The sequence below is a fragment of the Sorex fumeus genome, unplaced genomic scaffold (assembly GCF_029834395.1).
Source record: "Sorex fumeus unplaced genomic scaffold, SorFum_2.1 ptg000007l, whole genome shotgun sequence".
Classification (NCBI taxonomy): domain Eukaryota; kingdom Metazoa; phylum Chordata; class Mammalia; order Eulipotyphla; family Soricidae; genus Sorex; species Sorex fumeus.
This window is the reverse complement of record NW_026606064.1, coordinates 39,362,335-39,384,374: the sequence shown is the minus strand read 5'-3', so window position 1 is coordinate 39,384,374 and position 22,040 is coordinate 39,362,335. Positions and strand designations below refer to the sequence as shown.

Below are 22,040 nucleotides of genomic sequence, written 5' to 3'. Positions count from 1 at the left end.
GGGGTAAAAATGAGAATTGGCTACATGCAAGGCTATATTAGCTCTCTGACCCTGGATTTAAGGTTTTTTTTTAAATTTTCTTTTTGCCACACACTGCTGAGGGCTAATTCCTGGCTCTGTCCTGAGGGATCAATCCTAACAGGGTTCAATGGCCCATATGTGGTGCTGGGCATTGAAATAGGTCAGGTGCATGCAAGATGCCTTATCTGTGGTAGTCTCCTTTGGGCCAGGATTTAAGTTTTACAACAGCTCAAATTGAAGGGAACATTTGCATCTCGCATTCTAGAATGGTAATTTTCTATTTACATAAAGTAGTTTTCACAGTCACTTTGCAGCCACATGTGTCAGTAACAGTTATTTTTGATATGGGCAGATACTTTTTAAAAACATGCAACTGAAAGACAAGTTGAAGTACAGACTAATCTTTTAATCCATATACTTAAATACCAATCTAAGCAATAGAAAAATTAGAACCCTAAATATGCAATAAATTTTTTATATAACCAAGACATTTTAAATACATGAATAAAACAAATAAAGGCAAATAATCATGATATCCTTAGAAGTTGAATCTTGAATATAAAAATTATAAAAAATTTTTTCCCGTTGCACTTTTATTCATTACTTTCTTTTATCCTAATTTTCATTATTTTGGTCAGTCTACTGCTAAATTAAAAGTACATTCAGATCTTCTGAATCTTTCAGTCTTGAGAAGCTTGAACTGCTTTCCCCCATCTATGTACATGAGAATATTTTTTATTATGGTCCAAGTAACTAAATATTCTGGTTCTTTTAGCTATATATTAAGTTCCTTCTTACTGCCAGCACCTGATCCCATATTTTACCGATTTATTTGGCAAAAGGAAGCATCAGTTTTATAACTATTGCCAAGAACCTGTAGTTACTCTTAAACTCTGATCACCCTTTCCCTGGAACTGTGTGAATGGAGACAATATGGAAAATAGTATGGATGTAATCAGATGACCCAGGTTCAAATTTCAGGTTACTGATCACTAGTGCATGACCTTTGGCAAGATCGTCAGTGCCTCGGATTCCTTATCTATAAAATGAGGATAAAAACGGAACTCACCCTCATAGGGTTGTTATGGAAATATATGTCTCATATAGTTGTTTTTTTCTTTTGTGGCTGCTGGAAGATAATAAACACTATATATACATATATGTAAATATATATGTATACACTTGTTAAATAATTTTCATTTATATTTCCTTTGGGAGAACTATGAATTTTTACTACCTTCAGAGTTACACCTTGCAGCTGGAACTTGAGGATGCCGAATACAGACCCTCTCTATAACATGCCTAAGACTTGTGATCATTTCATTTTGGGTGTGGAGAGATAATGTGGCTTTTCTTGGCTGTTCATATTTTATCTACAAACCTGCAGCATCACTAGTCCTGTCCACCTCACAGGATTGCTCTGAAGATAAAACAGTGCAAGAGTGTAATTATATTTTTATAGATCCTTGTGGATATAAACATACATACATACATCTTACAGTATTTCCAAGATTTGGGGGAAGCTGTGAGGGACAATTTATAAAGATAAATTACCCCACATTAAAATTAGTTCACAAAAGTAAAAAAAAAAAAGGCCAAATATACAAATAATAAAGAGCTTGAACTGAAATCACAAAGTATCTACATGACTAGTAAAAACTGACCAACCCAATACATTTTTGTGTATAATCAAAGAAATTCATTAATAAACAAAACCTTTTCAAGTCACATTGAATCAGTGTTGTTTTCACATCTGAGAGCCTTTCAGCCCGATTTAGGTATATCATTGTAGTAATATATGACACAATATAATTTAAGAATTCATTTATTACAGTTAAGAACCCATTTGAATTTTAGATTTTACTGAAGATCAAGTAGAAGATGATAGTGTCTGATCGGCTGGATTTTTTACATTGTATCAAATATATGAGCCTTTATGAATAAAAAAACATTTCATAGCATCTTCCATAAGTGAAAAAAATCTTGGCATAGAATTCTATAGTCTTCCTATTTCATTTTCTGGTAATTTTTAGAATCCTTACCAGAAAGTTATGTTTCAAAGTATGAAGTTTTGGCATCATTTAATCTTTGAATGAGTCCTTTATCTGGAATTGCTCAATAAAAAGTTTAAATTAATCAAATAACATAGTTCTTATGTTCCTAGATTCGTTTAAAGAAATTTAGGAAACAGGATCTTATCAAATAATTCCAGATAGTAAAATATATGGTATATTGGGCCAGCAGTTGGCAATTTTGGATGTATAAATAGCATTAAATGCTTTCAATAATCCAAGAGAGCTAAAATGAAACATGACTCAAAGTAAGCTAAACAGAGTCTAGAAACAGACAAGAAAATACTTCTGCTGGGGCTAGTCTGGCCTCATAACTGGCTAGAAACCTGAATTCAGCTGAGCTGCTTGTCACCTGAACAGACAACACACCTGACTGTCCTCACAGTTTAAACGAGATGCCAGCACTTTCTTTTGAAACTAAATACTTTTTAATAGAAAACAAAATACAAAATAACTCTCTTCAGAAAACAAAAATATTTAATTCTTTTCCCACAAATTAGAACTTGCTTTATCCTCAAAGCATCATTTTATGTGCATGTGTATGTACTTACAATTTGTTTCACAAAGTGTTCATTAAACTGCTATTGCAATGCAGAAGGTGGGAACTGATGATATTGAGAGAAAAAAATATACTGAAAAAGCCACACATTTGAGTGAAGTATCACTTTGGAAATTCAACATTTTCTATCTGGTGACCTACCCCTTGTAATTATTTTAATTTCTTTTCACAATTTGTCCTTTTAGGGGAGAAAATTGTTAACAGAAATGCAGCCATGAAAAGAATCTTTTTTCCCACCATCACTGCAAGAGCCCAAGACATTCTCATTCAACTCCATTCACCCATTTATAGAAACGTATCAGCTAGAGTGCTCAGTTTTTCTCCCAGAAGTTTTCCCTTTCTCCTAACACACTGTGCTACTAGATTTTCTGAATTCCCTGAACCTCAAAATTCCAAGTGTCACAGCTCATGCCAGGAGTCAAACCTGAAAGATAAGAGCAGAGAAGGCACCCTCTGCCAGTGCTAGCTTTCCTTTTCTAAATAATAATAATTATAATAACAATTATTTTAAAAAATCCTGGTTCTCTGTAATTACAAAAAAAGGAAAGTGTTTTTTTTTTTTTTGAGGTGAGGTGGGAGGGCAGATTGTCCCTACCCCCTCTCCTAGTTCCCACCCCACATTCCTATGCCAGCAAGGCTTCCCTTCCACCCAAGTAACTGATGCTTGTCTGACCCTGTTGCACTGCTTTTTCCAAGAATGCTCTGCCACAAACCTCAGACCAAATGCAGTACCAGAGAAGGTAAGCAGCATCTTGATTTTACAAAGGGGAAATGAGACAGAGACAAGGCGCTTGCATGATGACAGTGGGATCTTTCTAAGAACTTGCAACGTGACCTCCAGAGCATCTAATTGATCTCATGCCCACTTAAAATTCCCTTCCCCTCACACCCCAGTCCATCTGGGGTTAGGGGGGCAGGGTGAAGGGGTGGTGTGCTCAGAATGGTTGCACAGTAGGAGGAGAAGTGGGGAAGTCTTTCACAGTCAGCCAGTGATTCAATCTCAGTCTGTCCTAAGACGAAATCTGGAGGCCTACCAAAGCCCCATTTCATTAAAATGAAGATTAAAAAAAAATTAATGTTCCTGATTTTCTTGTGTGATTCCCGTCACTAGAAGGAGGTTACAGGCCATGAACTGCACACTCAGTACATTGCTCATCTGCCCAGTATACACACCCACAAGTTCGCTGGAGGAGCCGTCAGTAGGTGCGCTGCAGTATGTGTTTCTAATGTCCCAGACGCGCACGGAGTTGTCCATGGATGCAGAGGCAATCAGGCTACTGTCTGGACTGAAGGTGAGGCTCGTAATATTGTCTGTGTGGCCTCTCAGTTCTTTGTAAAGGGTCCCAGATGCCAAGTCCCATAGCTTCAAACGCTGGTCCTCGCCAGCGGACGCCAAGTACTTACCATTGGGAGAGAAGGCAAGAGAGAGCACAGGGCCGCGGTGGCCTGTGAAGAGCCTCACTGAGTTCCCCTGCTGAGCACTCCACAGTCGAACAGTTTTGTCAGTAGAGCCTGTAGCTAAGTAGTTTGAATTAGGGTGGAATTTGACGCAGTCCACATCTGCCAGGTGTCCTGCGTATATTCTCAGAGGGTACGTCCGATCAAATGACCAGAGCCTTGCAGTGCGGTCATGAGAACCACTGGCGAAGTACAGGCTGTACGGGCTAATGTCCAGGTCCCACACAGGGTAGGCATGTCCTTGGTACAACACAGTGTTGGTGAAACTCCCAAGGTCCCAGTACCTAATGGACATGTCTTCTGAGCAAGAGAGCAACCCTGAGCTGTCTGCGAGGAACCTTGTGCTGTACACTGGTCCACAGTGCCCCCGTAGTATCTTCATTTCTGTGCCTGCATTATCATCCTCATCATCCTGGGAATGTCGGGAGTCAGGGTGGCAAAGAGACACAAAAATAACATTTAGTAATCTGCTGTGGAAAATAAAAAGTCTAGGGGAAATGGAAAAAAAAAAAGGTCATGGTTTGAGAAATAGCATTTACCCAGCAAACAACAGTGGTTCTGCCCTCAGTGTCAACCACAGGGAAACTCACAATAACTGCGTTACTGAATAATATATTTTACTACTTATAAATTGCTCTCCTTCTATTCATCTTGTAGCTAAGCCAAATCAAAAGGAACAAGAATGAATCACTACTAGTAAAGAACAATGATTGTAGGCCTTAATCTTAAAGACACATTGCAAAAGTAATTAACTGATTTGTGATGTAAAAAAATTACTTTTAACTTTATGAATTCTCAGATTTACATGGTCTCTTTCTTTCCTTCTCTCTCTCTCTCTCTCTCTCTCTCTTTCTTTCTTTTTCTTTCTTTTTCTTTCTTTTTTTAGGAGTAATGCTCAGGGTTTACTCCTGGCTCTGAACTCAGGGATTGCTCTTGGCAGGATTTGGTACTATATGAATGCTGGGGGTCAAACCTGGGTCAGCTATGTGCAAAGCAAGTGCCCAACCCACTCTGATCCCATCACTTTAAAGTTAATATAGAATCACTGCAGGTGTTCAGCCAAAATAAAATTTACATATATGAGAATTGTACCAGAAAGGTACAATTATCATTAAATTACTATCAGACGCTGTGACCAGCTACAAATTGTAAGCATCCCAAAAGAAAAAGAGATAAAAGTTTTATAACGAAGATTTCCTTGAGAGTCTCAAATGTTTTCCCAGATTAAAAAAACAAGGCATGAATCCCAGAACTGCTAAACAAATTCAAGTGGGGGAGGGGGGATAGAAAGGGAGACCCTCACTGATGAATGGAATTGAGGAAAGATGAGTACAAGTACACAAGTTCACTATTTGTGTTCAAAATCTTTTTCCTTTCATTCTCTTATAGACAAGTTTCTCAAATCTATAGCTGATTTTACCCTTGGATTCATAAGTTAAGGTGGGTTTTAATTATATTCTGCAAGAGGGCTCAAGAGTAGAGCATATGATTCCCACTTTTGACTTATGAAAAACAAAAACAACACCACCACCCCACAACCAATCAACAAAAAGCCAACAAAATACCTCATAATACTATAAGAAACACGAGTAAGATGAGTTTTGTTATTTTGGGCCACACCCAGTGTTGCTCAGGGTTCATACCTGGTAGGGTTTGGGGGACGAAATGGGATGCCAGGGATCGAACCTGGGTAGGCTACATATACCTGTCTTGCCTGCTGTATAAGCTCTCCACCCAAGATAAAGATTCTTAAAGTAATCAATATTTCAGTGTCTTGGGTTCTTATATTGGAGAAGAGCTCCCTTTACGCTTCTCTTCGAAAACTTTTTTTGGGGGAACTTTTTGGGTTGCACCTGGAGATGCACAGGAGTTATTTCTGGTTCTGCACTCAGAAATTACTCCTGGTGGTGCTCAGGAGACCACAGGGGACCATGTGGGATACCAGGGATTGAACCCAGGTTGGCCGCTGACAAAGCAAACGCGCTACCCGCTATACTATTCCTCTGGTCCCAGAAAACTCTTAATAAAATCAAATGCTCACTGGCATTCTAAGAAATGGTCAACAGTAGGAAGCTTGGCATAGGGACAGGGGTGAGGGAAATAAGTTAGAGAAGGGAACACTAGAACAATAAGGGAGGGGGAAAGTGCCTGCCACAGAGGCGGGCATGGGGGTGGATGGGAAACTGGGGACCTTGGGCACTGGTGAAGGAATTGGTGTTATTACAATATACAACTGAAATTCAACCATAGATATCTTTGTACCTTTGTAATTCATGGTGATTCAAACCCTCTCTCCCCACCCAATGTTCATATACTGGGACATAAGAGGAAATAAACATGATATCCACGAATACTCAAATAGCAATTTCAGACACTTAACATTAGCATTTATTAACATTTAGCAGCTAAAGGCTTTAATGGGTGTTAGCAAAAATATCTGTAATTTTCCTTTTCAGAGGTTGCAAAAACACTTTAAAACCTCAAGAATGACTCATTGCTATTCTACACCATACCAGAAAGTTTATAATAAAAACTGTGGGAGCCAAAAATCAACCACTCCAGGCTGTAGAGATAGCTCAAAGGATTAGTATGTTTGCTCTGTGTGCAGGAAGCATGCATTTGGTCCTTGGCACTCTATGTCCCCTGAACACAAGAGAATCCTGAGCAATTTGTTCAGAGTAGCTGCTGAACACTGGTGGATATGATTCAAAAGCCAAAAAGAGTAGGTAAAAGGGTCTAAGATGAATTTTATCAAAATTATTTGAAATTTTGTCAAATGATACACTATCTCTGAGCCGTATTCGATATGCCAAACACAATAACAAGTCTCACAATGTTACTGGGCCTGCTCGTGCAAATCGATGAACAAGAGGAGGACAGTGACAGTGACTATCTCTGAGGATTACATTGTCTTTGAAAACAGGAAGTTATGAAAGCGGGTATTCAATTCTCTTTGAGGAGGTAAATATAGTGTACTCGAAACAGAGCAAAGGGTCATCAGGAGTCCAACTGGCACTTCTCCAGGGTCTTTTGCTTTTGTTTTTTTTTTTGGCTTTTTGGGTTACACCCGGTGATGCACAGGGGTTACTCCTGACTCATGCACTCAGGAATAACTCCTGGCGGTGCTTGGGGGACCATATGGGATGCTGGGAATTGAACTTGGGTTGGCCACGTGCAAGGCAAAAACCCTACCCGCTGTGCTATTGCTCCAGCCCCCTCCAGGTCTTGATGATCATCTTAAGCATATGGAAGTGTTTAGTTGAAGATGTAAACCAAGAAATGGGTACATCAGAATGTTTCATTGGCTTTCCTTATGAATTTTTTAACAGGTTCACAGCTAAAAATATCCTAACCACATTTTCTTTGGTGGTTCAATCCAGTTCCACAAAGACCTTAAGCTGAAACTCTGAAAAATCAACTGATTCATATATGGTCAGCTGGATTCTCTTTCCTCTCATGCTAACAGGACAACCCTTCACAACTGTTCTATAATTTTGACTTACACCATATAAAATGGACAAGAATCCTAAGCAAGAACTATTTTTGCATAATGCATGCATATAAATAATGTAACTATAATGTACAATAATGTACATTATAATGTATTATGTACCTGTAACTGTACATTGTGAAACATGCATAAAGTACAAATCTGAAAATGAAATTAATCATCAACTATTACCTTATGCAATTTTATTTATTGATTCTTGCTCTGGACCATGGAGCCCCTGAAAATTATAGATTTGTATGGGGTCTATTTCTGGACTAGGATGTTCTAAGTGCTTCACCTTACTCAGTGTTTCTTTTTCAGAACAGTGCTTTTATTTATTTATTTTTTTTTGAGGGGTCTGGGCACACTTGACTGTGCCCAGGCTTACTCCTGGTTCTGGGCTCAAGGATCAAATTCAGGTCAGTTGCATGCAAAACAAGCAGTTGTATCATCTTGCTGGGCCCTCTTCAACAAGGATCTTAAGGGAACTGAAGGGAATTAAGTATGGCTAGGCTTGGGAGTGGGCTAAGATGTGGATGCAAGTAAGGCACTGCTTTCTATGTGAGAATGAAAAATGCCTTAAGTAAAATAAGAAACATGCTATTGGTTAATGGGAAGGGACATGTACTAGTAGTGAGAAAATACTGGTTTTCTAAGATGTTAGACAAGCCAATACAAAATTAATCTTATTTTGTATTGATTACATGATTATTTAAATTTTGTTTATATTTTAGCCATATTGAATTTGAACAAAAACCACTAAAATCAATTGACTATTAAATTTATATACATGGCTTATATAAATTTACTTCTTACATACTTCTTTACATTACAAACTTAAAAATGACCAGAACTGGGGCTGAAGAGATAGCACAGCGGGTAGGGCGTTTGCCTTGCACGTGGCCGACTTGGGTTCCATTCCCAGCATCCCATATGGTCCCCTGAGCACCGCCAGGAGTAACTCCTGAGTGTAGAGCCAGGAGTAACCCCTGTGCATCGCCGGGTGTGACCCAAAAAGAAAAAAGAAAAAAAAAAAGAACAGGGAAATAAATTTATTTCTTAGACAGGAAATAAAACAAACGTAGGTGTTGTATTGTTGGACTAAGAATGAAATGACAAAAAAAGAGTAAATCCCTGATCCGGAATCTGCATTTTTGTCACAATGCTCAGATATGAAAAAATACAAAATACAAGTTAACCAATCAACACAATAAAAGCTGGATTTCACTTTTTTCCATTTTATCTGGATGAAAGGATGAACAGAGTGGGTCTTACTTCTCACTCTCCACTGAATCATAAATAAAAGACAAGGCTATGAAGAAACTGCTTTGACGACTGTCAGATTTTCAAAGACTAGTATTTGATTATCAGATTACTTTCAACTTGGAGACAGTAGACATAGAGGAAAGTGCTGTAAACCCAACTTTATTTTGCATACAAAATTTTTTATGCTTAGAGCTTTTGATTACTGTTCTTGTTATTTTTCAGGTCTTCTGGCTCTGCACTCAGGAACTGCTCCATATGGTGCTTGGAGAACCACCTGGGATGCCAGGGATCCAGTTGGCACTATGCAAGTCAAATGCCTTTACTCACTGTACTATCTCTCTGGCTCCACGAGATCGCTTTTATTGAGTGAAACTGAGAAGGACATGAGAACTAGAGGAAGTACTTGTTCAAGAGAGAACATGGTTTCTCCAGACTAAAAAAAGCAGGACAAGCAAGATACGTTTAAAAGAGAATATGTGCTTAAAGAACAAGCCCATTGTTCTTTTTTTGTGCTTTTGCTTTTTGGGTCACACTCAGCGATACACAGGGGTTACTCCTGGCTCATGCACTCAGGAATTACTCCTGCTGGTGCATGGGGGGCCATATGGGACGCCGAGGATCAAACCCGGGTTGGCCGTGTGCAAAGCAAGTGCCCTCCCCGCTGTACTTTCGCTCCATCCCCAAAGCCCATTGTTCATTTAAAATATTTTCATCATCCATCTTAAAAAATTCTCCTGTTGTCATTAGTAGTTATTCCCCTTTTCTCTGTTCCCAGCTCTTTGCAACCACAAATCTACTTTTTGGCTCTATGGATGTGATTATTCTGAATATTGCCTGAAAAGTGGATTATAAACTCTGCAGTCCTTTGTGACGAGCTGCTGCTCTTTTTATCTTTAGTTTTTGTGTGCAACACTCAACAGTGCTCGGGGCTTCGGGGACTACATGGGGTGCCAGGGACTGAACCAGGGTCAATCACATGCAAGACAAATATCCTACCCTCTGAACTATCCCTCTGGTTGCTAGTTTCTTTTTAATTTTGGGCCACATCTGACGGTACTCAGACTACTTTTGGCAGTGCTCAGATTATATGGTGCTAGAGATAGAACCTGGGCCTCCAAAATGCAAATCATGCACTCCAGCTGAGCTATCTCTTCAGTCAATGTCTAGTTTTTGTTGTTTTTTTTTTTTTTAGCTCAACATAAAGTTCCCAATTATATCATGTATACTATGTGTCCTATTCTTTTTGATGGTAGTATACTCTGGTGTATTACCATATCCATAGTGTACTTTATTTACACTTTGCTGATGAACATTTGGGCTGTTTTTACTTTTTGCTATTATAATTAATGCTAGGTACAACTTTTTGTGTTGACTGGTATTTTCACTGTTGAGACCTTTATTAAAATATTAATATTAGTAATACTACTAACAGATACAAGTTTCATTGCTTTGAAAAGGCAGATATTGAAACTGGCTTGATAATTTAATTTCTACAGTGATTTCTTACTACATCAAGGTGGCACTGCCATTTACTTTTATCTGTTTGATTTTTATGGCCATGAGTTTGTTATCTTTACATTAGAATCTTGATTTTATGAATTACACAAAGAGAAAAGTCATAATTCTCTTTGAAGTAAATGAAAACTTCAACCAAACTTTGCTATTCTGCCAATTACACTTTATTTTTTTTGTTATTGTTTTTTGGGCCACAACAGGCAGTGCTCAAGGGTTATTCCTCTCTCTGCCCTTAGGAATCACTCCTGGCAGTGTTTGGGGGACCGAGGATCAAACCCAGCTGTGTATAAGGCATTTGCCCTATTCCCTGTAATACTGCTCCAGCCCCTTGTGTTTTTTTTTTTTGGTACACATCTGGCATTGCTCAGAGATCACTCCTGGTAGTATTGAGGGACAATATGGGGTGCAGGGATCAGACTCTGGTATGCCATATGTAAGGCAAACCCCTACTCACTGTACTATTGCTTCAGTCCCCAACCAAAATAACACTTACCGAGAAACCAAATGTCCCCAAACTGCAGTGGCAAAATGGGTGGAGACAGAAGTGGTGTGGGGTATATCATCCAAACAGGAAACCCCTCCACAACAAAACATGAGGAACTGAATTTTAGTTCTAATGTAAACAGGAATGTTTTCAAGCAAAAACAGAGGCTAGAATCTCCATGTAGTACCTTAAAAATGGGTAATTGTTCTGTTTGAGGGCATAGTACCTCTCATGATTCATCAAAGTGTTTGAGCCTGAGATACAGATGTTATTTTTAATTCTTTCCCTCAGGACTTGCAGTAGCTAAGTTGTTGTCCATTCTATGGCCTCTAAAACTTTTCCCAACTATTATGTAGGTAATTTTGAATTAATTCTTAGTTGTTGCATGTTTAGAAACCCTGCTTATCGGTTTGTTTTGGGGTCATACTCAGCAGTTCTCAGAGCTTACACCTTGCTTTGCATTCAGGGATCACTCCTGGCAAAGCTCAGGGGAACATACCAGACGATATGGAGGGACTGAACACAGGTCTGCCATGTGCAAGACAAATGCTCTATCTGCTAGGCTATCTTGCCAGCCTTGACTGTTGCCAAATGTTTTCCAATCTCTGTATCGGTTACATGGCCCTAAATGGACTTACATTCTCTTTTTGACTGTCACTACCCTAGGGTTCTGATTACCATGCTCAAATGAATATACAGCAGCAGCATATTGTTTCTTGCTTTGGCCCTCCTAACTGTAGCCATATTTAATTTATTTCACATCCTGGAATTTATCACGTTATTCTTCACTTTCAACAAAAATACACCTTCTGATGCGTGGAAACCTTTCACAGAGTAACTTCACAGCTAATTTTCAGCAGCATCCAGGGTAGACTCTTATTATTACTATTATTTTCATTTTAGGCTGTTCTACTCATCATTGTATCCATATTAAATTCTTTTTTTTTTAGGGGGGTCATGCTCAGGGCTTACTTAGAGCTGTTCTCAGGATCACTCCTGGTGGTCTCAAGGACCCATATAGGGTGCTGGGGATTGAACCCAGGTTAGCTGCTTGGAAGGCAAAAGCCCTACCTGCTGTACTAGTTTTTTGGTTCCTATCTTTAGCTTTTTTTGTTTTTTGGTTTTGGACTACACCTTGTGTTCCTCAGAGTTTACTCTTGGGTCTGCACTCAGAAATTATTCCAATATGGGATGCTGAGGATCAAATCCAGGTTTGCTGTGCAAGGCAAATGCTTCACCTGCTGAACTATTACCTCAGCCCACCTCCCATCTTTAATTTTTAATGCCTACAATAAACTCCAACATCAGTAATCATCAAAGCAAATATAAGAAGAATAAATTTTATTTACAGAAACCTGAAAATAAATGAGGGAAGTATTCCTCAATTATATGTGAGAAATCTCCAAGGAGCTAGAACTGCCTCTGAGGAAAAGATATTTCATAATTTATTATGTGTTTTGTTTTTAGGCCACACCCAGCTGTTCTTGTGGTTTACTCTTTCCTGTTCTATGGTCAGGGATCACACTTGGCTGTGCTTGAGAGACCAGGTGTGGCACTGGTGATTAAACCCAAATCAGCTGTGTGCAAGCTGCCATATTATCTCTCTGGCCTGAAATGTCATAATTTAAATGCCTGTCCAATGTAACATAAAATTCTAGAAAATCTAAATTTGCACATTGGAATTTAGCCTTCACTCACCATAACAAAATTTTCGAGTTACACTAAGTTGTAAAGAACAAAAAAAAAAAAACAAAGATGACTCAGAAAATATGAACAAGAAGGGAGTTTAATATACACATTCAGTGTTTTTAATATCCTAATTAACAACTGGCAATGGTTCATTTTTTTATTCCTTAATTTTCAACCCTGTGCAAAGTGTCTTCCATTCAAAGGAACTTGACAGACAGCTTTCTGAATTTCTTGGTGATAGGATAAAAATATTCTAGTCCACAGCTTTGGTAGGGATACTGTCCTGGAAAATTAAGTCACATAAGTTCAATTTCTATCTCCCTCTGTCTACATGCTTCTTAGGTAGTGATTCATCATGCCTGAAAGCTAGCCCCTCTGGCCTCTTTCCATGACTCCAAAACAACAAAGAATGCTGTACTGACCAACAGATAAGATGCTAGCTACATCTGTATATTTTACAGAGCGGAGCGTGGGACTGCCTTGGGCACCTGAAGCCTGGGGTCCCAAAAAGGCTGGTAATAAAAATATCCAGTATAGGTATGGGTGGGGAAATCCAGTGTTCTCATTTGCTGTTGATAAGACTGGAAATAGACAACTGTTTAGGGGAAGATGACAATACTTTCATAATTCAGAATGCAGACCCACTTACCCCATAATACTACTTCTGTTTCTATTTACATGAATGATACACACACACTTGTGGTAAATCTCATGATTAGTCAAAGGTCTTTAATTAGGATTAGAATGTTATCTACATTTCAGATTTCACTCATAATATTCAGTTAGTACTGTTAAAAATAGTTTTTAATCTCTTCCAGGGTTAGGCATAAGCAAGAATTCAAGACCTACAGGTTACAAGGCAGAAGTTTGGTTTTAGTTATATGATTGAGGGCAATGATGAAGTCCATTCTCTGTAAGTGCTGTTTGGCAAGCATATCCTATGCAAATTAGTAAGCAGGTGTAGTAAAGAAAAAATCATATTCTTACCTCCTCCTCCAAAATATCACAAGCCAAGTGAATGCGGGAAACGTCAACTTGATGGGGTTCTGATTTTAACTTCCTGGATCGTAAACTCCACAGTTTAATACAGGAGTTGTCAAACCCAGCAGCAAGCAACTTGCTGTCTGGGGAGATTTCTGCAGTGTTCAACAGCTGTTCTGTATTATAGAAGGCATAGAAACAGATGGTGGTAAGGGAGGGAGGGCCATCCTTGACACGCTTAATGCTCTCCTGCAAGACTTCCAGGGCAGCCTCGTTCTGAAGAATGGGGGCAGGCATGTCAGTGGGCTCTAAGCCATTGCCATCACTTCGTGAGGAACTGCCACTGGCATACAGCTGGTAGTCTGTTCTCTTGGCGGGCTGCACGTCAAGATGGATATGCAAGGTGAGGACTTTGCACAGAGCGGTGTTGTTGTCACTTTGGAGGTAGCGGATAAGGTAGTTGTAGCTGTCTTCTTGGAGACGGACCACATATTTGTTATCTAGGAATGCTCGAAGCTTGAAGTTAGACAGGATGTCCTGGATGGTTTGAGTGGTCTGTAGCTGCTCAATGACATCCTTCTGGCTAGCATTCTGTAGAAACATTCCATGGAAGCGGCTGTAAAAACTTTCCACTGTGCTTTTCGGACTGTTCTGGACCAGGTTTAGATGGAGGTAGACAAAGAGAGGATAGAGGAGAGGCATAACTTCGTGGCTATGTTGGGAGTCAGAATCTATAATGGAAAAAAGGCAAGAGCTTTATAAACAGTACAATCTCAAAGAATTAACGTGATCTTTCTGGGGAGTGCACTATCACTTAAGATTTTGTCAGGACCTTATTTTTTGGAGCCTAACACAGAATTCTGGAAATTCAGATCCAACCCTTCAGAGTAAAGAAGGAAGAGCATGGAGCCCATGCTCTCCAAGTCCAGCAAACCTGGACTTGAAGTAAGCACAAATCAAAAATTTAAAGCTCAGAAAAGTTAAGTTTCTTGCATAAATCCTCACAATTCAGTAGCTTGTATTCAGGTCTCCAAAGTTTAGTAATTTTCCATTAGTGTTTCTCAGGTATCTCTTGAGCCTGAGCTCTTCATAGAAACCTTTTCACTATTATAATGAAATGCACCAGGAACACAAAGCATATTCAGAGTTATATATAACACAGCTTCTAGCAAGAAAATGCTCACATGCAATTTTAGAATTAAAAATTTCTAAACCCAAACTTTTTGGGTTTGGGGTCACACTGGCTTGCTCAGGAGACAATATGGTGCCAGGGATTCAATGAGGGCAAGGAGTCTTAACCCCTGTGCTATTTCTCCATCTTAGTGCAATATTTTGCTTTGTGATTAACCTATGCAGTAGCAAGTAGTTATTTTAGTGTGTTCACTAACATGTTTGTCTAGGTTGGCATGTTCTAAAGTTATGATGGCAAAATTCATCCATTATTGTTCTTTGGGGATGAAGACATAGTATAGCAGGTAGGGTGCCTGCCTTGCATGCATCCAACCCAAATTAAATGCCTGGAGCCACACATGGTCCCCCAAGCTCCACCAAGTGATCCTTGATCACAGAGCCAGGAATAAGTCCTGGGCACAATAGGGTGTGGCTGAAAAACAAAACAAAACACAGCTAACAACATCCATTAACTATTCCCTGTTAGTACACTCATTTTGATTTCAAAGTAATATTCTTGGGGCTAGAGCAATAGTACAGCATGTAGCGCATTTGCCTTGCATTCGGTCAACCCAGGTTCGATCCCCAATATCCTATAAGGTTCCCCAAAGCACCACCACAAAGTAATTTCTGAGTGCAGAGCCAGGTGTAACCCCTGAGCATCATGGGGTATGACCCCAAAAGTCAAAAAAACCAAAAATTCTCTTTTGTAAAAATAAATTACAAATGAGATATTTTCATGACATTAGAAGCAAACTATTTACTAATTGGGGATTTCAGTATCATTCCTTAAACAAGGGATGTTTAAGAAGGTATACATATTTAATTATCATGGACTAAAGACAAAGCTGTATCATAAGGAAAAATTGAGTGACATAAGCAAATGAGAGCAATGGGTCTAAACCACTGCCAGCACCATCCCATTTAGAGCAGCAAATTCTCACAAAATCTATGACATTTTGGACTGGAGAGATAGTACAGCAGGGGTTTGCCTTTGCACACAGCTAACCCTGCTTCAATCTGTGGCACCATGTATGGCCTCTAAGAGCCTCCAGGAGTAAGCTCAATTACTGATGGGTGTGGCCCCCAAACATATAAAAAGTGACATTTCACTTGTTTTAAATTTTAGCTTTATTGCTTTTGTTCTTTGCTTGTGCTTTACTTACTTTTTAAATTGCCTTGCGGATTCTGAATTTGCTAAACTCACCTTCACAAATACATGCGTTGAATCTTTAAAATAAACCGCACTCTCCATAATTCCTGTTGGTTCTGTTTCCCTAGAAAACCCTGGCTAAAGGACATTTTGGTTATTTGTTCTGGGACCACATCCAGTGATGCTCAGGGTTTAGTCCTAGTATTGTACTCAGGGACAGAACCTGACAAGCTCAGGAGACTATATGGGATGCTGGAAATCAAATGTGGGTCAGCTACATGCAAGGCTCTACCTGCTGTACTATTGCTCTGGCTTCACATTTTGGTTATTATTATTATTATTATTATTTTGAGTCACCATGAGATACACAGCTACAAAGCTGTTCGAGGTCATACAATGTCATCTTGGTTATTTTTTAAAATACAATTACTTCTTTAGAGGACCTCAAGAAATTCTGCACCAAAATTATAGTAAGACTTTAGTATATTTAGGAAAAAATAGCCATCCAGAGTAAGGATAGATACTGTATCAGATAAGGAAGTTGGCCACACCTTGTGGTGGAGAGCTACTCCCAGCTCTATGCTTGGGGGTTGCTCACACTGGTGCTAAATTAGCTGCATGCAAAGCAAGCACCTTAACTCTGATACTACCATCTTTCCAGCCAGAGGACAGATCACCTTTCTCTTGTGGGAGGGGGGGTCACAACTGGCGATGCTCAGGAGTTACTGCTGGCTCTGTACTCAGGAATTACTCATGGTGGGGCTCAGGGGATGCTGGAGATAGAACTCTGGTCAGCTGTGTGCAAGGCAAATGTTCTACCCACTGTAAAAATGCTCCAGCCCCAAGGACAGATTACTTTAAAACTTATTGAAATTCATGATTTCCATTCATAGTTCAAAACTACTTAATTGTTCTTTTATTGGAATATAACCAGGTATGATCCCTGAGAGCAGAGGAAAGAGTGTGCTCTGAAGACTACTGGGTGTGGTCCCCAAATGAAAATGAAACAAAAAAATAGAATGCAAGAGAGAGAAAATTCAATCAACATCAATATCCTATTTGAGAAGCAGAGTAAGGCTTTTGGGTAAGTGCTCAGGAGCTGCTCCTGACTCTTTGTTTGGGACCACTCCTATCAGTGCTGGATACAAGAAAAGGGCCTCACTCCCTGTACTATCTCTGAAGCTCCACATTAAATTTTTTTTTGGGGGGGATGGGGTTTAGGCCACTCCCAGTGGTGCTCAGGGAGCACTCATATGTGGTACTGGGAATTGAGCCCGGATCAGCTGTGTGCAAGGCAAATGTCCTACTTGCTGAATTATCTCTCTCAGCACCCTTCCCCGCCCCCATCCCATCAAAATTTTATTTTTAAAAATTTTTATTAGTGAAACACCATGAGGTACAGTTGTTGACTTACAAATTTTTGTGCTTGGGTTTTGATTAATGATTAAATACCCATCCCTCCACCAGTGCCCATTTTCCACCACCATGGATCCCAGTATCCCTCCCACCCCCAACCCCCTATCCCACCCTGCCTCCGTGGCAGGGCATTCCCTTTTGTTCTCTCTCTTCTTTTGGGTGTTGTGGTCTGCAAAAGAGGCATTGAGTGGCAATCATGTTCGGTCCATAGTCTACTTCCAATTTGCATCTCCCATCCTGGGAGGATCCTCCAAACACCCTTTACTTGGTGCTCTCTTCTCTATCTGAGCTGCCCTTTCCCCTAGAATGCCCGGTTGGCCTCTAAGCCATGGAATAATCCTCCTGGTACTGATCTTGGCTATTCTTGGGTATTAATCTCCTATTTTGTTACTTTATGTCCCCCAGATGAATGCAATCTTTTTATGTCTATCCTTCTCTTTGACTCATTTCGCTTAGCATGATACTTTCCATGTAGTACCACTTGTATGTAAATTTCATGACTTCATCTTTTCTAACAGCTACATAGTACTCCATTGTGTAGATGTACCAAAGTTTCTTTAACCAGTCATCTGTTCTTGGGCACTCAGGTTTTTTTCCAGATTCTGACTACCGTAAAGAGTGCTGCAATGAACAAACAAGTGCAGATGTCACTTCGACTATACATTTTTGCCTCTCTGGGATATATTTCCAGGAGTGGTATTGCTGGGTTAAATGGGAGCTCAATTTCTAATTTTTTGAGAATTGTCCATACTGTTTTCCAAACCCAGAGAAATTTTAAGATTCAGTTTTTCTCCTCTTTTGTAATTAAAACAAACACTTTATATTTTACTGAAATTAGACTCATTTAAAATACATTTTTTCTAATTACAAAAGAAACATGTGCTGAAAAGGTTTTCTTTCCAAGAATTAACTTAAAATTCTAGCTCCTACTGAGTGAAGCCTTTCTGAGTACTCCCCCTCTAAGTCACTTTCTTGTTTATTCCAAATTCAATTACTAGTGTTCAGCAAATGATTTCATGTGAAGACACACTAAATTCAAATTTTACTAAAAATCCTTTAGTTTTTTCATGCTAATTTGCTATCAGAGTAGCAATTTTATTTTGCTCTAGAAAATATTAGTGCATTGGATTTGGCTGACTGCTTTTCAGATAACTGTGGGTAGAGAAAAATTGTTCAAGAAAAACTGTTCATAAGGAAAAATCATGTATCTGCCCTTCCAAATAATCTAGAACATACTGCCTAAAAACAGAATAACAATTCTCAATTGAGTGAAAAAAATCACAAAGGGAAAGCTGACTGGAATTTACTGACATGTAAGGTTCTAGACAAAGATTTCACATACCTTCTGAGAGCAGAGTAAAGAAGATGCCAAATGTTACCACCAAATACAAGGAGATCAATAGGTTATTGTTAAAACCGGTAAATATTTAAGAAAATGTCTGTAACACTGCACTGAACTCCCATTGTTCATCGATTTGCTCGAGCGGGCTCAGTAATGTCTCCATCGTGAGACTTCTTGTTACTGTGTTTGGCATACTGAACACATCATGGGTAGATTGCCAGGCTTTGTCGTGCGGGTGAGATACTCTCAGTAGCTTGCCAGGCTCTCCGGGAGAGGTGGAGGAATCGAACCCGGCTCGGCTGGGCTGGCTGCGCGCAAGGCAAATGCCCTACCGCTGTGCTATCACTCCAGCCCTAAGAAAAATGTCAAAGACCCAAAATAAATTTTGTTTTGTTTTTGTTTTTTTGGGTCTCATCTGGCAATGCTCTGGGATTATTTCTGGCTCTGGGCTCAGGAATTATTCTTGGTGGTACTGGGGGACCATACGGGCTGCCAGAGATTGAACCCAGGTTGGCTGAGTACAGGGCAAATGAAACGCCCTACCTGCTATACTACTGCTCTGGCCCCTGAAATAACTTTTTGTTGTCGTTTTGCTTTGGTTTTCACTATACCTGGTGGTGCTCAGGGATCACCCTTGGTGGGATCATAGGACCATATGTGGTGCTAGGGAAGGAATCTGGGTTGGCTGTGTGCAAGGCAAGTGTTCTACCCACTGTACCAACACTCTGGAACCCGAGCTAAAATAAATTTGAACAGAAAACTTTGCACCAGGATAGCACTGCAGCACTGTCCTCCTGTTGTTCATCGATTTGCTCGAGTGGGCCCAGAAACATCTCCATTGAGACTTGTTGTTACTGTGTTTGGCAGATCGAATACATCATGGGTAGCTTGCCAGGCTTTGCCGTGTGGGCAAGATACTCTTGGTAGCTTGCCGGGTTCTCCAAGAGGGGTGGAGAAATCGAACCTGGGTTGGCCGGATGCAAGGCAAACACCCTACATGCTGTGCTATCACTCCGCCCTGCACCAGGTAAATCAAAATAATTAAAATGTATTACTTCTTCACTGCAGAAGTCAATGAAATTACTTCAGTGAATCTATTTTATTATAGTGATGTGTCCATGATTAAAAAGTATAAACAAAGATCTATACAGTGTCACTATGGGCACCTGAATGTAATTCAGAATGCAAGTATGCACTTTCCAGAACAAAAGTAATCTAGTGATTTGAGTGCAAGGAGTAAGTTCATCACTATTTTATGACAGATTTGGGACCTCAGGCTTGTGGCTCCTCATTCCCCATCTGACTATTGCAACAACTGTCACAGATTCTCAAATATATGATCACTTTATCTTTTGATAAAGGAGCAAAGAAATGTGAAGTGAAGCAAGGAAAGCCTCTTCAACAAATGGTGCTGAGAAAACTGGAGAGCTACTTGCAAAAAAATGGGTTAATGCCAAGCAAACGTCAGATCAAAGTGGATCAAAGACCTCAATATCAGACATGAATCCATAAGGAACATGGAGCAAAATGTAGGCAGAACCCTCCATGACACTGAAGCTGAAGACATCTTTAAGGATGAAACACCACTGAAGCAGATGGAAACAAACACATGGAAACAAACATAAACAAATGGATCTACATTTAACTAAGAAGTTTCTGTATCACAAAAGAAACAGTGACAATAATACACAGAGAGACCATGGAATGGGAAAAATTATTTACCCAATACCCATAGATAAGGGGTTAATAGCAAGGATATAAAAGACATTAGTAGAACTGTACAAGAAAAATACCTCCAACCCCGTCAAAAATTGGGGAGAAGAAATGAGCAGAAACTTCCTCAAAAAAAAAAAAATTCAAATGGCCAAAAGGCACATGAAAAAATGCTTTACATCACTAATCATTAGGGAGATGCAAATCAAAACAATGAGATATCATCTCACACCACAGACACTGGCAAACATCAAAAAAGAGCAAAACCAACCAGTGCTGTTGTGGATGTGGGGAAAATGGGACTCTCTTTCACTGTTGGTGGGAATGCTGACTGGTCCAGCAGTCAAACAATATTCTGGAAAACAATACTGGCATTCCTCAAAAAGCTAGAAATTGGGTTTCCATATGACCCCGCAATACCACTTCTGGGAATATATCCCGGGGGTCCGAAAAAGCACAGTAGAAATGACATCTACACCTGTATGTTTATTGCAGCAGTGTTCATAATAGCCAGAATCTGTTAACAAACTAAGTGCCCAAGAACAGATGACTGGTTAAACACACTTTTGTATATCTACACAATGGAACACTATGCAGCTGTTAGGATAGAAGTAATGAAATTTTCTTATAAGTGGATGGACAGGGAGAGTATTCAGAGAGGGACAGACATAGAAGGACTACACTCATTTGTGAAATATAAAATGAGACTAACACCTAAGGACAACAGAGACAAGGGCCAGGAAGATTGCTCCACAGCTGTAAGTCTGCCTCACAAACTGGAGGAAAAGGCAGCTGGGAAAGAGAAGGGACCACTAAATCAATGATGGTGGAGGGATTGCTCAGGATGGGAGATGTGTGCTGAACATAGATAAAGGACCAAACATGATGGCCTCTCATTTTCTGTACTGCAAACCATAATGCCCAAAAGTAGAGAGTGAGCAGAAAGGAACTTGTCTGTCATTGAGGCAAGGTGTAGGGTGGGATTGGGGAGGCAGGAGGGATACTGGGGACATTTGTGATGGAAAAGGTACACTGGTGGAGGAATGGGTATTTGATCATTGTATGACTGAAACTCAATCATGAAAGCTTTGTAACTGTATCTCACAGTGATTCAATTAAAAAAAAAAAAAGGGGGAGGAAACAGGCTTGCACTTTCAGCATGTTCTCCCCTGAAGAACAGGAGAGCCTGGCAAGCTTCTGAGAGTATCCCGCCCGCACGACAGAGCCTGGCAAGCTCCCCATGGCTTATTCGATATGTCCAAAACAGTAACAAGTCTCACAATAGAGATGTTACTGGTGCCCGCTCAAGCAAACTGAACAACGGAAGGACAGTGCTACAGTGCTCCCCTGAACACATATCTCACTTGTTTGTCTGTTTCTTTGCCTGCCCATTTCCTCTCTGGAGAAGACTGTGTTCTCTCTTCAACAAACATTTCTCCCTTTCACTCTTCTCACATCTTTCTAAACGAATCTCAACAAAAACTATCTTGCTTGAGAGAGAAAAGAATAAGTCCTTTGTGGTTTGTTTTTTTTTTTGGGGGGGGGGGCCCATCAGCAGCATTCAGGGGTCATATCTGGTTCTCTAATCGGGGACCATAGGCAATGCTGGAACATGTATTATTGTAGGTGCAGCTGCATGCAAGGCAAGTGCCTTAATCTTTGTACTATTTCTCTGACCCAAATTCTATTTTTAAAAATGACTAGACATTAT

The 22,040-nt window shown here is 39.8% G+C and overlaps 1 protein-coding gene across 1 annotated transcript in view; it reads right to left on the bottom strand.

The window, feature by feature from the left end:
- Window positions 1-406: 406 nt before the first annotated feature.
- The window catches only part of TAF5L (TATA-box binding protein associated factor 5 like), a 38,354-nt gene continuing 16,720 nt past the window's right edge, over window positions 407-22,040 (bottom strand). The window contains exons 4-5 of the mRNA XM_056130726.1: window positions 13,542-14,266; window positions 407-4,522 (exon numbers count right to left, since the gene is read on the bottom strand). Coding sequence (XP_055986701.1) covers window positions 3,725-4,522; window positions 13,542-14,266 — 1,523 coding nt within the window. The 3' untranslated portion in view covers window positions 407-3,724. The remainder of the gene's footprint in view (window positions 4,523-13,541; window positions 14,267-22,040) is intronic.